At 38.5% G+C, this 15,326-nt stretch overlaps 1 protein-coding gene across 1 annotated transcript in view; it reads left to right on the top strand.

The window, feature by feature from the left end:
• TRRAP (transformation/transcription domain associated protein) overlaps positions 1 to 15,326 on the top strand; it is a 70,998-nt gene that overhangs the window by 49,886 nt on the left and 5,786 nt on the right. Inside the window, exons 60-67 of the mRNA XM_057383297.1 lie at positions 17 to 282; positions 1,407 to 1,507; positions 4,145 to 4,346; positions 6,073 to 6,237; positions 7,135 to 7,225; positions 8,720 to 8,919; positions 9,660 to 9,921; positions 15,049 to 15,274. Of these exons, the coding sequence (XP_057239280.1) occupies positions 17 to 282; positions 1,407 to 1,507; positions 4,145 to 4,346; positions 6,073 to 6,237; positions 7,135 to 7,225; positions 8,720 to 8,919; positions 9,660 to 9,921; positions 15,049 to 15,274 (1,513 nt within the window). The remainder of the gene's footprint in view (positions 1 to 16; positions 283 to 1,406; positions 1,508 to 4,144; positions 4,347 to 6,072; positions 6,238 to 7,134; positions 7,226 to 8,719; positions 8,920 to 9,659; positions 9,922 to 15,048; positions 15,275 to 15,326) is intronic.

Raw genomic sequence — 15,326 nt, 5'->3', positions numbered from 1 at the left:
TCCCCTGTCCTTCCAGCCATCGTGGCTGCCTACGAGAACAGCTCCCAGCACGACCCCAGCTCCAACAATGCCATGCTGGGGGTGCACGCCTCGGCCTCGGCCATCATCCAGTACGGCAAGATCGCCCGCAAGCAGGGCCTGGTCAACGTGGCCCTGGACATCCTGAGCCGCATCCACACCATCCCCACCGTGCCCATCGTCGACTGCTTCCAGAAAATCCGCCAGCAGGTCAAGTGCTACCTGCAGCTGGCTGGAGTCATGGGCAAGAATGAGTGCATGCAGGTAGGGGAGATCCCTGCACTTCCTGCTGATGCATTAGCATTTTTAGTTTTTCTGTTTTCATGTATCTGTATTTTTGTGCTTCTCTAGTACGGCATTAAAGCTGCTGTTCTCTCTCATCATTAGACAAAACCATTCCTCTCTGAGCCTGAAATTCAAGGACACCTCAGAGCCCCAAAATATGGAACAACAGAGAATTTGAGGGAGCAAGTTTGGGGTGGGTGACAGCATCACCTGAAGATGTCATTGGGGAATTGGGGTCCAATATGTTAATGAGACAGAACTTAAAAAAGGGGAAAATCTTGTGACTCAGGGTCCATTTTGGGTGTAGCCTCAGGAGGAGGCTTTGTCTGCCTTCAGTGCACCAGTAGGCCTGGATTAAATTTGTTTGCTTTGTTCTCTTGGCTTTGTCTGGCCTCTGTTTSAGCTGAGCCTGGTTTTAGGCATCATTGGGATTACAGGGGCCAGCACATCCATTGATCTAAACAAGCTGCCCTGTCCAGAGCAGGGGCTGAGTTTCCTTATCCATGTCATACCTTGCAGGGAGTGTTAAATAATGCTGTTAGTCCAAARCAGTTAAGGTCCTCTGTGAACTGGRTGCTGTGAATACATTAAAAATTAGCTGACTGAGAAGTAAAGTGGAAGTAGGTTTTTCTGAAATCTTACAGGATCAATAAATGTAAAGGSTTGGAAAATGGCATTATTTGTAATGGGAAGAAACAATGCTGCTGCAAGACTAACAAGCTCTGAGTTAGTTCTGAGTGTTTACTCGTGACTGGTGGATGCTGTCAAACTCAAGTGAAATTGTGTTGAAAGGGAAAAAAAACGTGATTTTAGGTAAAACCTACTGGCACATGATTGAAGAGCAAATGAACCTTGTAATGYAACATAATATAAATAATATTATAACATTAACAAGGTGGAAAAGATAATCTGGTGGATGTTGTCTGTAGTATTTGCTTTGCATAGGCCAGTGGAAACTAAAACTGTTGTCAGTCTGTAATTTAAAATGAAATACCAGTAAGTCACACTGTTTAAATTTCAAGAGAATATTTTGGCTGTTGTTTKATGGCACTTCCATTTAATAAACCCTTACCTTTTTTAAAGACTTTTCTTTTATTTAACAGGGTCTTGAGGTTATTGAATCAACCAATCTGAAATACTTCACCAAGGAGATGACTGCAGAGTTTTATGCATTGAAGGGAATGTTCCTGGCACAGATTAACAAGTGAGTATTSTGGCTGCAAGAGGCACTAGCACACACCTGGGAAAAATGCAGCTTGAGTTTTTTAACACAGCATTTGATCAGAAAAGCTGTTCCATATGTTTATACCAGCCTCAAATTCCTCACTACTGTGCAAGAAAGTAAAAGTATCTGTGAGAAYTCCTTTGCAGCTGGAAGATGTAATGATTGGTCATATATTGAAGTGTTGTAGGAGAGAAGTAGTTACTGCAAACATTGCACCAGTTAGTTTTATTTCCAAGTTTTACATTTCAAGGGATGAGATGAGATAGGGAGAATAAGTTTGTTCAAAGCATTGCAGATCATGATACTTTTTTGTTCTTCCCTTTTTCTGTGAGCACTTGATCAAACTGATGTCTGACTGATGTCCTGGCAAAAGGAGGTTGCTTTAATTATGTTCTTAATTATCACTTATAAAAGCAAGGCAAAAAGGTTCAGTCCATAAGCTTACAGCTACTTAAACAAAATTAACCTGTTTCTCTCATTTCTGTTTCCCTGTCAGTGGCTGTCCCTTGTAGCTGCTGAAGGCACAGGGAAATGTGTGCTGGTGTAGCTCTGACAAATCTGGGGTGGTGCAGAGTGGGAATGGAACAATGGAACATTCATTTCAGATAAAGGACTGAAAAGGCTGATGTGGTGTTTGTTGGAGACACCTTGCACTACAGCAAGTCCAAGCCTTGCTTTCACACARCTATTTTTGGAAAGGTTGTGCTTTGCACTGACAGGCATTTTACCATTTTGAGGAATATCTCTAATTCAGTAAATAAATATGTCGTCAGTCAGATTTTGGTGATGCCAAAAGATTTCAACAGCTTTTAGTGGGCATGGATTTAATGGCAATATTGCTATGTGTTACATATGGGTGGAATAATGAATTCCTTCACCACTGCATTGTGGCCACTTATGGAATGAAATCCATCAGGTTTTCAGCTGTACACTGCAACTCTGCATAGCAATTCCAGTCAGGAAATGATTAATATCTTCTTCTGTGGATACAAAAGAGAATTCTAAATAGGCAGAATGCAATTACTTTGATGGAAAGTACAGTGGGTTTTTATATGGTCACAGGCTTAATTGTAGTTGAGGTGTRAAGAAAGGAAAGTGTGCCTCCCCCATATTTTTAATTTTTTTTTTAAATTCTTGCAGAGAATTGTYTCTATTTGTTCCTTCAGGATAAAATGGATAAAGGTTTCTGTTTAAAACATGGTTCTGATGTAGTTGCAGTTCCCTAATCTTGCCAAAAACCACACACGCATTTTTTAGCACTGCAGTTGAGGTCAGGAATTTAGGAAGGTTTCAGTTAGGACCAGTGGCAGTGTTGAACCTAAAAATGGGACTGCTGATTGATTACCCCTGTGTCCACTAAACTGAATAAAGGTCACCTCTGCTCTGACATCCTCCTGTGCTGCCCATTGGCTGGGCAAGGTGATAGAAACCATTTTRAAAAAATCATCTCAGGTGTCAGGAGTGATGGATTATAGAGTGGGACAAAGGAAAAGGGACAGAGAAGTCCCTMTTTTATGAAGGGGAAGTGGTGATGCAAAGTCATCCATCAGGCTGCTGCTGGGCTGACTCAGTGCAAACCTTCAGCCAGGCTGCAGGAAACTTCTCAAATCAAAGACATTAATGTGGCACAGGCACTAATACATGACAGAAAAAACCGCTTTCCTTTATAGAGTTATGCCTCAGTAGCTGGTCATTTTAATTTATTTTATAAACCTCCAAACTATTTTGTTACATTAAAAATACATACCAGGTATCTTTAAAAAATGATTCAAACAGGCATTATGTTATTTTTGTATAGTTTATATCATTGCTTTTTCTGTAAGGGAGAAGTGAAGCTCTCAATGAGGAGTCTTGAAATATTTGAAAAGTTTCTTCATTTTGGTAATGCTTATGTGAGTTTTCTCATCCTTTATTTTTATGCCTAAGAAGTAACATATATTGGGATGAATGATGCCAGATTTGGGACTTGTAACACTTGAAGAAAGTGGAGAAAACCTCAGAAGTAACAAACAAATAATCTTTTGGCTACCCASAACTGTGTGATTCACCTTCAAATTCCTTCTCTTTTCCTGTTGAAAAGATAAACTTTTACAGCTGTGGGGATGAGAGCTCAGTGCTTCCCCAAACTGCTGATTGTAAAATTTTTCATGACTTTGCTGGAGAAGGAGTTGAGTAAGATGCAGTCCWCTAAAAGATAACTCCTATAACATCTTCTCAATGTTGTTTTACTCCTTTTTTTGCTCTGCAGAGGAGCATTTTTAAATGATTTTGTTTTCAGTCCCCCTGTGTTATCACTCACTCTTCTTTCTCCAAGTTTCACTGCTTGGCTTCCCCCTGCAGTGCATGGAAAAGTTTCTTTTCTTTTTTTTTTTAAGGGGGTATCTGGAGATTTTTCACCCTTACAAAACTTTTTCCATTATGAAGCATTCACTTTTGTAGGTGCTGGACTTTAGGAGAGCAATGAGAAAAGGTTCATAAGGGACTTTGCTAAGGAACTTAATGCAAAAAATCACTGTGAATTTAGGAAGTAATTGCTTGGTTATCAGAAATTAGACTGAATCCAGTAAATAGTTTCTAAATCATCAAAAACTCACATTTTTCCTTGGCACCATGCAGGTCTGAAGAGGCAAACAAAGCTTTCTCAGCAGCTGTGCAGATGCACGACGTGCTGGTGAAGGCGTGGGCCATGTGGGGGGATTACCTGGAGAACATCTTTGTGAAGGAGAGGCAGCTGCACCTGGGGGTGTCTGCCATCACCTGCTACCTGCACGCCTGCCGCCACCAGAACGAGAGCAAATCCAGGAAATACCTGGCCAAGGTGAGGGATGGAGGCTGAGAACAGCCTGGGCTGGGAGTGGTGCCTTAGCAATCAGGCTGATSTGAAACAGAGGCCAGACAAACTTCAGAGAATGAGAACAGACAACTTTAATCCAGGCCTAACAGGCTCACTGGATTAAAGACTCATTAGGGCAGACAAATTACACCCAAAATGGACACTGGGTCATGAGATCTTCACCTTTTATAAGTTCTGCCTTATTAACATATTGGGTGTTAATTCTCCAATGATCTTTACAGGTGATGATGTCAACCACCCCAAACTTGCTCCCCCCAACTCGCTGTTCTTTCCATATTTTGGAGCTCTGAGGTGTCCTTGGATTCAGGCTCAGAAAGGAATTGTTTTGTCTAAAGATGAGAGAATGGTAGTTTTACTGTTGTACAAGAGTAATACAAGAATACAGACACAAAATACAGAAATGAAAAATCCTAAGGCAGCAGGAGAGTTACTGATGGAAAGCTTTAATTTAATGGAGAGGCTCTAATATGTGCTCTTGGTTGTACATAATTCCTTACTTCTGTTGGGATGTCTGGGTTGAGAGAATTGTTTGGGCTTTCTGTAACTTCATTATTATTTTGAGTTTCACTTGATTTTACAGAAAAAACAGATTGTCTAGAAAACACATCAAAGAAAAGCTCAGGAAGAAAATGCTTGATAAGCTTTGCTTGCACTGATTTGTTTCTGTGGAGTTAAATCTGCAGATGGCTTGAGGTGTCTTGAATTTTCTTGTCTAAAATACTCACCAAGAAGAGTTTTATTTCTTTCCTTCACTTGTCACCTTAATTATTCCTTTTGGGTGTAGAACCTTTTCGTAGAAGGAAGAGGACAAATCACATCCAGCATTTCTGCTACATAATGTGGTGAAAYACTGCAGAAAGGCATCCTTTGGTTCTTTCAAAAGTAACTTAGTTTGAGTCTCTTTATCATTACTATGGATAGGCAATATTGACTTTTACCTCAGGTTTGCATTTTATTCCTGAGAAGCCTTTTCTGTATAGTTTACTCTGAAATTCAGCAAACTTTTAGATAAAARAAGCTATTTGTAGTATATATTTCTCAGTTTAAAAATATTTAATCTCTCTCATAAAGAAAATTTTTAAATTGTACCAGATCAGGGAAKAAAATCTCTTCTGATGATGAAAAAAACACAGAAAACAATTTTTGAGATTAAAGGTGGCCTCAATAGCACTCTCAAGTTTATTRTTCTCCCTTTCTGTGTGCATAACAGTTAATGATTTTTAGTCAGTGCTTAATATATTTACATTTAAATTAAACTAGAAAAAGCATCATTAGGGCTGGACAGTTAAAATAATTAAAACCACCCAAAGAAACAATCAAGTTCTTGCAGCAAGGTTCATTTATCTGAATGGCCTATTTTAGGTTCTATAAACATGCCTTATTTTGTATCCACTTACCAAAAACCCAAAGAATTTCTGGAATCCAGTGAGGTTCATTGGCTTTTTTCTGTCTTGTTTCATAGCAAGGAGTGCACTTATACTTATTTTTTATATCATTTAAATATTATTTCTAAGGGAAATTATAACATTGGTCAGGCATAATGAATCTTAAGTTCTTGTCTCTGAGGCAGCTTTTACGCCTTAAAGAACTCCACAGTCATATTAATAAAATATCTCTGCTTTTGTGCATCACAATGATTGATGTGTCTTCACTTAAAGCACTGAGGGATCCTCTTGAAATAATCTTGCAGGTGCTTTGGCTGCTGAGTTTTGATGATGATAAGAACACCCTGGCAGATGCAGTGGACAAATATTGCATTGGGGTRCCACCCATCCAGTGGCTGGCCTGGATCCCACAGCTGCTGACGTGCCTGGTGGGCTCCGAGGGCAAACTGCTGCTCAACCTCATCAGTCAGGTACAGAACCATCTCCAATTCTTCATTCTCTGTAATCTTTGTTGGCAAAAATATCATAAATACTCCCGTTTGTCTTGCCTTTAAACTTCAGGCACATAGAAAAAAATATGAAATTAAAACAGACTGTATTTTCTGTGTTTCTATTTTAAAACTCTACAATTCCCTTCAAATAACTTTTGGGTTACAGCAGGAAGAATATGTGTGTCAGGTTAGTGATCTGATAAATATCARATTACTGAACACTTCAATGCCATTGCAACATTTCTACCACTTACCATATCCATTTGGATGGATACAGGATCTATGATTTAGTAAAATTGTGGCTGGAGAAGCCTCAAATGATGTTTTAAGATGGGCTCTGCTGCAGGCAGTAGACACGTGGTTTCTTTCCTTTAATAGATACTGAGATTTACAGATTTAAATGGGTGCTAAATGTCAACATCTCTTTGGGGTTTCTTTGTTTAATGGACGCCATAAAATCCTGTTTTTATTTTTGGGTGCAGTTGGTATCCCCTTACATTAAGTGCCACAATTAGGTGGAGTAAAGTTACTCTCTAATGGGCTTTCCTGTTAAATATCGTGGGGCTTGCTGGGAGTTGTGGCCTCGTTTAAAGAGTAACCACTGTCATTTTGTCTGTTTTCCTTCCATTATGCACATGAGTAAGGGCTCTGACATTATGCTGCTTTCAGGTTTATTAGGCAATATGATCTGGAAGCCCTAATTAGGGGATGTCTTACAGTGTGTGCAGGGAGCTCCCAATCCACTCTCTTCAGGTTTCTGTCACTGAAAGCATCTTTCATTTCCATAAGCTGTTATTTAACACAAAGAGCTGATTATTCCTGGAGTGGACTCATTTACAAGAGAATCTGTGATCTGTGATTGTGTGTCTCCAACAGGTGGGAAGAGTCTACCCCCAGGCTGTTTATTTCCCTATCAGGACCCTCTATTTGACCTTGAAGATAGAACAGCGAGAGCGCTACAAGAGCGGTGAGCTTGGCCCTGAGAGAATTGTTTGGGTTCTTTGTAACTTCATTATTATGTTGAGTTTCACTTGATTTTACAGAAAAAAAACAGATTCTCTAAAAAACACACCAAAGAAAAGATAAGGACGAAAATTCTTGATCAGCTTTGCTTGCACTTATTTGTTTCTGTGGAGTTTAAATCTGCAGATGGCTTGAGCTGTCTTGAATTTTCTTGTCTAAAATATTCATCAAGAAGAGTTTTATCTCCATCCTTCTCTTGTCACCTTAATTATTGAGGATCACATGTTCTTCACTGGAAGTTTGCCTTTATAAATTTGTGGAGAAGTAGAAAATTCCTGGTTTATAAATACAGAAGTCATAGTTTCCTGAGATTCTCTATTCTAATTTTCATTGGAAACACTAACCAGGCAACACTCAGTTTGTTTTTAACAGAGTCACACTTGCAAAAGTAATATCTCCATAATAACTTCTTATGGTACATTTTCAAGTAAAATAAGCATCAAGATAAAATTAATGTTGGCTTTGAGAAATGTTTGGGAGGTGGGGAAAACATTCAGCAACTTGCACAACAGCTCTTTTCCCAGGAGCAAATCACATCTGGAATAATTGTGTCAAACAATTCCACAGAATTGAGCTGTTCTTTTGTCCCATATAATTCCTTGGGAATCCCAGGAGAGCTACTTGAAGAACTCTCATTTTAGTTCTGTGTTCTTTATTACAAAGTGCATTGTTTATTTAATTGCCCTTTCCACTTGGGAATTAGTTCACTCAGTTTCTGTATAAAATTTGGAAAGGRCACTAATTAAATAATGTTTTGTTTCTCTTTGGGTGCTCTTTTGCAGAAGGAGATGCCCACATACCCTAATAATTTTTTTCTTATCCAGCARTAGGTTTCTGTGTTAAGTTCCTGATATTGCCATGTGCATATCTGTGATAAACAGTAAAACACTTTCCTGTAGGTTCTGCCAAAAACCACTGCTGGGTGGGTTGKGAGAGTTAGTGAGGGTCATGCAATAAAGCAAAACTCTGCTTCATCACTGATGGAGTTGTCATGCAAGAGATGTTTCATGCTAAAAGATGCAGGCTATGAAAATTTGTCTGTTGTTGGCATCAACATATTCATTCTCGTTATGTGTGAAAGGTGTCCCCAAAAGTGAAGGCAAAAAACACCCAAAATTCAGAAAATTTGATCCTATATGAAACAACGTCTGATACTTCAAGAGCCTAGGTTGGTGTAAAAGCTCCACCTCTTGTGTGGTTTGGAGAAGTGTTGGTGAGAATTTTGTACCACTAGACAGCAGTTGGTGCAGAGTTTTCTCTCTAAAAAAAAACCAGTTTTCTTTCTAAAAAGGAAGTTTTTCTGAAACTCAGTAAGTAATACATGATTAATACTTAAAATAAATTGTTCCAAGAATTGGCTTGAGATTTATATTGTCTCAAACAGGCACGTATCAAGTTCATGAAAGGTAATTTTATTCCTTTTTTTTTCGTTTTCCAGACTCAGGGCAGCAGCAGCCAAGCTCAGTTGGGAACCAGTCCCACTCTGCCTCAGACCCAGGGCCCATCAGAGCCACAGCCCCRATGTGGAGGTGCAGCAGGATCATGCACATGCAGAGGGAACTGCATCCCACCCTCCTGTCCTCTCTGGAGGGCATCGTGGATCAGATGGTCTGGTTCAGGGAGAACTGGCATGAAGAGGTATTTACCTTCAATATTATACCTTCATATGGATGGAGAATCTAAGGAAAAGTGAACTGCAAAATATTGATCCAGAATTAATTTTAAACATCAAAGCATAACTGTGTTTTGATGAGTGATGTGTTTGTAGAACTGACTCTGATTGGAGTTTGAGGTTCTGGGTTATTTCTGGAAGCAGTGCAGAGTTTTTGCAGAACTGTTAATGTGAGGAATGCCTGTAGGATTTAAGCTGTTCCTTAWCTGCAAATGTGTATTTTTGCACTAAGTTTCAGRGGTWCCAGTTCCTTCTTGACCGGGTGCTTTGTGACAGGTGGTGATACCTGAGTTTGAGTGGCAGCAGAGAGCAGATGGAGCTGCCACTTTGCTGTTATTTCCCTCTCCAAGTGTTGCACTGTTCTGCTCTGTCTGCCTAGCTCAGTGTTTATTTGAAGGTTTCCTCAGATCGCATTTTTTTTATAAATCTCAAAATCTGAACTCTGAAAGTTTTACCTGCTGTTGAAAGAGGAAATTGTCCTTTGTGGTGCAGCATTTCCCCTGCTCAGTTTGTTTGCAATGCTGATGAAAATCTCTGCTCTCCTTCTGCTTGACCCTCGGATKCAATTTAAAAGTAGAGTTTTAAGCAGATGTTTCTGAAAGGATAATTTTACTCTATAAAATACAGTGTGGGAATCAATATTTGGTGTCAAATCTGAAGGCCTAATGTTCCTGACCTTTTTTTCTTTTCTATTTTTCATCCTCAGGTCCTTAGACAGCTGCAGCAGGGTTTGGCCAAGTGCTACTCGGTGGCCTTTGAGAAAAGCGGGGCTGTTTCAGATGCCAAAATCACTCCTCACACTCTGAATTTTGTCAAGAARTTGGTCAGCACTTTTGGAGTGGGTCTGGAGAACGTCTCAAACGTGTCCACCATGTTTTCCAGTGCAGCCTCAGAGTCACTGGCCAGGAGAGCACAAGCAACAGCTCAAGACCCTGTGTTCCAGAAGTTAAAAGGGCAATTTACAACAGGTAAATGTTTAAATATTTTCTTTTAAATGTTGCTTTTAATCTGAAGAAAATTTCCCCCCCTGTTCAGCTGTGAGGGCATTCTGCTTTTTTATTCCAATACCTTTCCTGAGAGAAAATTCAGAAAACACCACCTTTCTGTCATTCTGCAAACCCAAAATAGTTTTGTTCCAGTCTTTTATGCAATATTAAATGTAATTCCAGTGGAAAACAGACATCAACMTAGAGAATAAATATTGGTGGATTTTTATTATTGAAAACTGTGGTTTAAAGATAAATTCGATTACTTCACTATAATATTATTGCAATTTGCACAGAATTGCCTGCTGTATGTGAGGGACAATAACGATCTGTGTCTCTCTCTGATGCCAGAATTTAATGAAATTTTCACCACAGAACTCCAATTTGATGATTTTATGTGAAATCTTTTAAAACAGCCTACTTGTGATGAGTAAGATTACTTCAGTGTTTTGSATAACTACATTATAAAAATTCTATTACCCAAATTTATATCACTGGTAAATTGAATCAATAACTTTAATCAGATCTAATAAAAAAGATACTTAAGGGAAGTAGCATATTTGCTTCATTCATTTTCTTTTAASCAGTGGTTACATATTTGAGATTCTGATCTTGATTTAAAATTCTAAGAAAAGCTTGTTTACAAGCTTGATTTGCTTGGTGAAATGTGTTAAGRCCACACAGCTCATAAATGTCAGGAAGTGACACTGATTGGCATCAGTGCTTGGGCTTGGCAGGATTTTGAGTTTTGCATGAATTCCTCAGCTTTTCCTTGAACATTACAAGTAGATTTGGGGGTTTTTTTTCCCAAGCATTTTGCTGATAATATTGTGAAAATAAGGGAAATGATGGGAATCTTGTGGAAGTACCTGAGTTGTAGAAATGACCTGCATATCTAATGCATGATGGCCTTTTTGAGGCACAGCAGCTGCATGACAGTAGATAATGAAAATCCTCAACCATATGAGCAAATTTTACTGGGTGAAGTGGAAATGGGAGGGAAATGGATGCAGAAATATTTTGTGTGCCTTTAATGGGATCATACAGGGGGAAAATTATTGGATAATGATGAATGGGATGAGATTTGAGCAGAGAAACAATGTCAGGTACAGGTAATAAAGAGAGGAATGGCAGCAGGGGCAGGGGGATGAATGGCTGTAGATCCCACCCACCTGAAATATTCTACATTAATACAACTTTGCACTTGATTTTAGTTTTTAATTGTGATTTATAGTCTTTATGTTGCAACAGTCAAGTAGACCCTTAGTTCTTGCTGTAAGTGTTGGGGATATGCTCAGTTTTGGTTGGATTTGAGTTATTTTTGGTCTGGCACAGCATCTTCAACCTCCTTCCTGTGAGCATCACAGAGATCTGGGGTGTCCAAGGTGTAAAGGAAAAGTAAATACAACACCAGGCTCAAGTCTGTAGTATCTGAAGTAATAATTCGAAACATTTCTAGAGAAACGTTGAAGAAAGTTTCATTATAATTTAGTTACAATTTTTTGTTCAAACAAAAAATTGGAAGGATTTCAAGTTTTTAATTTTATTTCATATTTTTGTTATATATAAATGGCAGTTAAGGCTTTCAAATTTTCTCTCTTAAACAAAGGATTTTATGGAACAATRTATAAACCAAAGTACATAAAAATCACGTACAGTCATCAGATGCAAAGTGYTTCCTCATAAACTTTAGTTGAATAACAGTAATTACTTTTTGGATGAAGATTTATTTTTTAAGTATGATGAAATATGAATGTCTGCAGGATACAAGTAATTATTTTGSTTAGTGCTGGATTAGATTTTATTTTAATCTATTACATTCAGTCTTTAAATTTACAAATTAAATGTGGAAAACCAGAAGAAGTTCAACCAATCAGCATGCTTAATAATTTCTGTAATTTAATTCGTTATGCAGAAAATGAAAATAAGTTTTTTATTGATTTTGCAATAACAGTGAAATGTATGTAAATAAGTGAATAGGGTTGTAATGACTGTGCTGAAGATTGCAAGGGATATTTTAACATTTTGAGAAGGCAGTTGTGGGATGTGTCCTTCTGTCACACCACAATATTCCTGTTTGTTTATCCCATTCTCAGTACCAGTTGCATTTGGATGATGGACAGATAATTACAGTGGTTGCCTTTCATTTCAAAAGCTGAGGAGTAAACTCTTTTTGTCAATTATTTCCAGATTAATGCTGACAGCTGTGTTTTGTAGACACTTTCCAAAGGGTTTGGTTGCACAAGCATTTCCATCAACATCAGAGTTGTATCTTGATCCCTGTTTGGAGCCACTGGGGACTCTCACACCATTTCTTATATTCTGAATTCTTTGTCTGCAGCAGTCTGGAGCTGTGATAGGTCATCTTTATCCATCCTAATGTTATATTATAAAAACAAATTTTACTTTGAATTTTTTTTTTTTTTTGGAACTTCAAATGCTTAGTTCTTCGACCATCTGTCCTTTGTTCCTTCTCCCCTTTTCTGCTAAACCTTTTGACATCAAAGAATGGAAAATGCTGCAAAATGCTCCCTYTGAGAGCTCTCTCAGCAGTGAAAGCAGCAGAAAAGCTGCCTCAATTATCCTTTTGTGGGCAGATGATAGTTTGGGGTTTAGATCAGCTTCTTTCTGCAGCCATCTCTCCACTCCAGCTGAATACCAATGGAAAGTTCCCAAACACACCCTTAAAGGGCACAATAATTCCTGGAGTCTTTGTGCCCCAGCACAATGCTCTGCTCACTGTATGGCAGCTCTGTAGTCAGGAAGAAGTTCTTTAAACCCAGGTGAGTCTCTGAACCCTGGGGAGAGTGCAGGGGATAGAGTTCCCTCTGCTTTTTTAAAGGTTTTTTTGTTCTTTTGCATAACAGTGAGCATAGCATCACTTTAGTAGCTCTTTCTTTGTGATTTTTAGGTAGCAAGATGTTATGCAGAAAATCCAGATAAAGAGATGGATAAATCTGACCTTGGTGTCTGGTCTTTGCAGACTTGGCTTTCTGGAGCTGAGTGATATTTCTCCATATTTCTGCTTTCCTATCACTGAGAGTTTTCATCTTTGTTGGTTTTTTCCAAAAGTTCTTGTGAAGTTTGATAGAAGTTTTGGGGAAGTGTAGAATGTATAAATGTTGGAATAATAACTTCAAAAGCAAGACAGCACTTGAATTTTGGAGAATGCTTGGATCTTCYTCAGTGTCATGGCCATAAAGAATTGGCCTGGTCTGTTCAACCAAGCTTTCAGTTCCATCCTCAGTGACTCCTTACATGATGGGTGTCCTGGATTTTTAGCTGGAGATCCTTGAGGTATGASCCTTTAATGAAATCAGGCTTTTCCTATGGTCAGAATCATCTTTAAAATCTTGAAATGAACTGTTCTTGCCCTACAAGCATATTTTAATGGCCTCTTGCTTTTCATTGATCAGCACTATTTTCTTCCATTGTCGCAGAAGGGTTTTTAATGTTTTTTAATGGAGTCTTAGTTTGGAAGTTGTCTGTTTCCTTAATCCCATATTAATGTTTTGTAGGTCAAAGGGTCTGGGGGGCACAGAGAGTTTGATGCTCTGATTTTGCTACCTCAAGGTATTTTTTGGTGTTGTTTCCTGAGCAGTGATGGTGCAGCCCTCAATCAAAATATGTTGGAGCCACCAGGATATTTTTAGTCTGGAAGGAAGATCATGCCCCATTTCTCCTTCCATTGAGAGTGACAAGAAACTTCAGCAGGACAGAGAAAAGAGAGCAAACTGCTTCCAGTGCTGTGCCATRGCCTGCAGTGCAAATCTGCAATAAAATGAGGGGCAGAGCTTCCCCTTTGTTCAGGAATAGATGGTCAGGAGTGAAGTACTCAGACTGGTGTGTGTTAGCTGAGAAAGATTTTCTCCAGTACTAAGTACTGAAGGAATTGATTTTTTTTTTTGGAAACAAAACCACTGTTTATATAGATGAGGCTGCCTGCAAAGCAGAGAGACTTTGTACACAAATAATACTTGGTCTTGTGTTTCCCTTTCTTGCAGCTGAAGTGATTTTTCTTCTCAGATGTGCTCTCTGTGACACGAGCAGAAAGACTAATTGAACTTTCTGCTTTTCCCATCTGCCACTGGGAAWCAAAACAACAACAAAAATCCTAAAATAGGCATTCAACAAACTAGAGCTGCTCTTGTGGTGAACTGAGTGGCTTTTTTTTTTTTTGTAAGGAAAATATATTGATGTGTGTTTTTATCACTTCGCTGATTCACATGAGCACAAAAACTAGTTGCAGTTTGAGGGTACTTTCCTGCACTTCAGAGATTCGGGAGATAAATGATGCAATAATTTTGTCACTTTGATGAAATTATTTACTCCCACTGCTCACTAGAGGGTAGGCTTGGGATTATAATAAGAGTGTTTTACAGTGATATTGAAATAGGTGCACTGCCCACAGCAGGCAGAAAAAGAAAAGGGAATATTACATCCATAAATACAAAACTGTACTTTTCATTATAGACTTCTTTCCCTACAGAAGTGGAAAGGATTTTGTATTTACTGTGGTTATGCTTTTTTTTTGGGGCTAGTAAACATAGATCTTTCACTGAAAGCTTTTAGCATATGTTTGTTGTGGATGGGCACACAGTGAAATATGCTGGGTTTTATGTTCTCTGATATTTATTTAAGTGACAGAATGGCAAAATGAAAGCAAGCCTAGGCTGCATTGTTTTCTTTGGCATTAATATCCTGGACTAAAGAAAATAACTTTGAAGAGTGTATGTACAGGGTGACAGGAACTGCTGGCTCAATGAATGTTTTAAGCTTGTTTGGAGGAGTAAGGCTTTTGGACAATCAGAGTTTTGAGTGGTTTAATTGTGGTTGAAAAAAAACTTTTATATGCAGTAATTGCTGTGTGCACATAGTTAATTCACTCTTGGCACACTTGCAGGCAGATGCTTGTAGCATATTTATGTGGTCAAATTTTCTGAGAGCACTCATGTTTGTTTGGTTTTTGGTATTTTTTCAACTTAGGAAAATATTGAGTGTATCTAATAYTGAAATGAAGGTTCTGCAATAAAATTTAAACCAATTTTTAAGACTTAATCTGTTGTATTGAATTGGGTGATTTGGTTTTGTTTGGCTTTTTTTTTCTAGATTTTGACTTCAGCGTGCCAGGGTCAATGAAACTCCACAACCTGATCTCCAAACTGAAGAAATGGATCAAAATTCTGGAGGCCAAAACYAAACAGCTTCCAAAGTTCTTCCTCATAGAAGAAAAGTGCCGCTTTCTGAGTAACTTTTCAGCTCAAACTGCAGAAGTAGAGATACCTGGGGAATTCCTCATGCCAAAGCCAACACATTACTACATCAAGATAGCAAGGTAACCTGAAAATACCCTTTGGTAGCTTGTAATTCTGCAGAAAGAGAAGAAA

This window comes from Malurus melanocephalus, unplaced genomic scaffold, assembly GCF_030028575.1.
Source record: "Malurus melanocephalus ecotype Western Australia unplaced genomic scaffold, MMel_1.1 scaffold_621, whole genome shotgun sequence".
Classification (NCBI taxonomy): domain Eukaryota; kingdom Metazoa; phylum Chordata; class Aves; order Passeriformes; family Maluridae; genus Malurus; species Malurus melanocephalus.
Note: the sequence above shows the minus strand (reverse complement) of the source record. Positions and strands in the feature narration are given on the sequence as shown.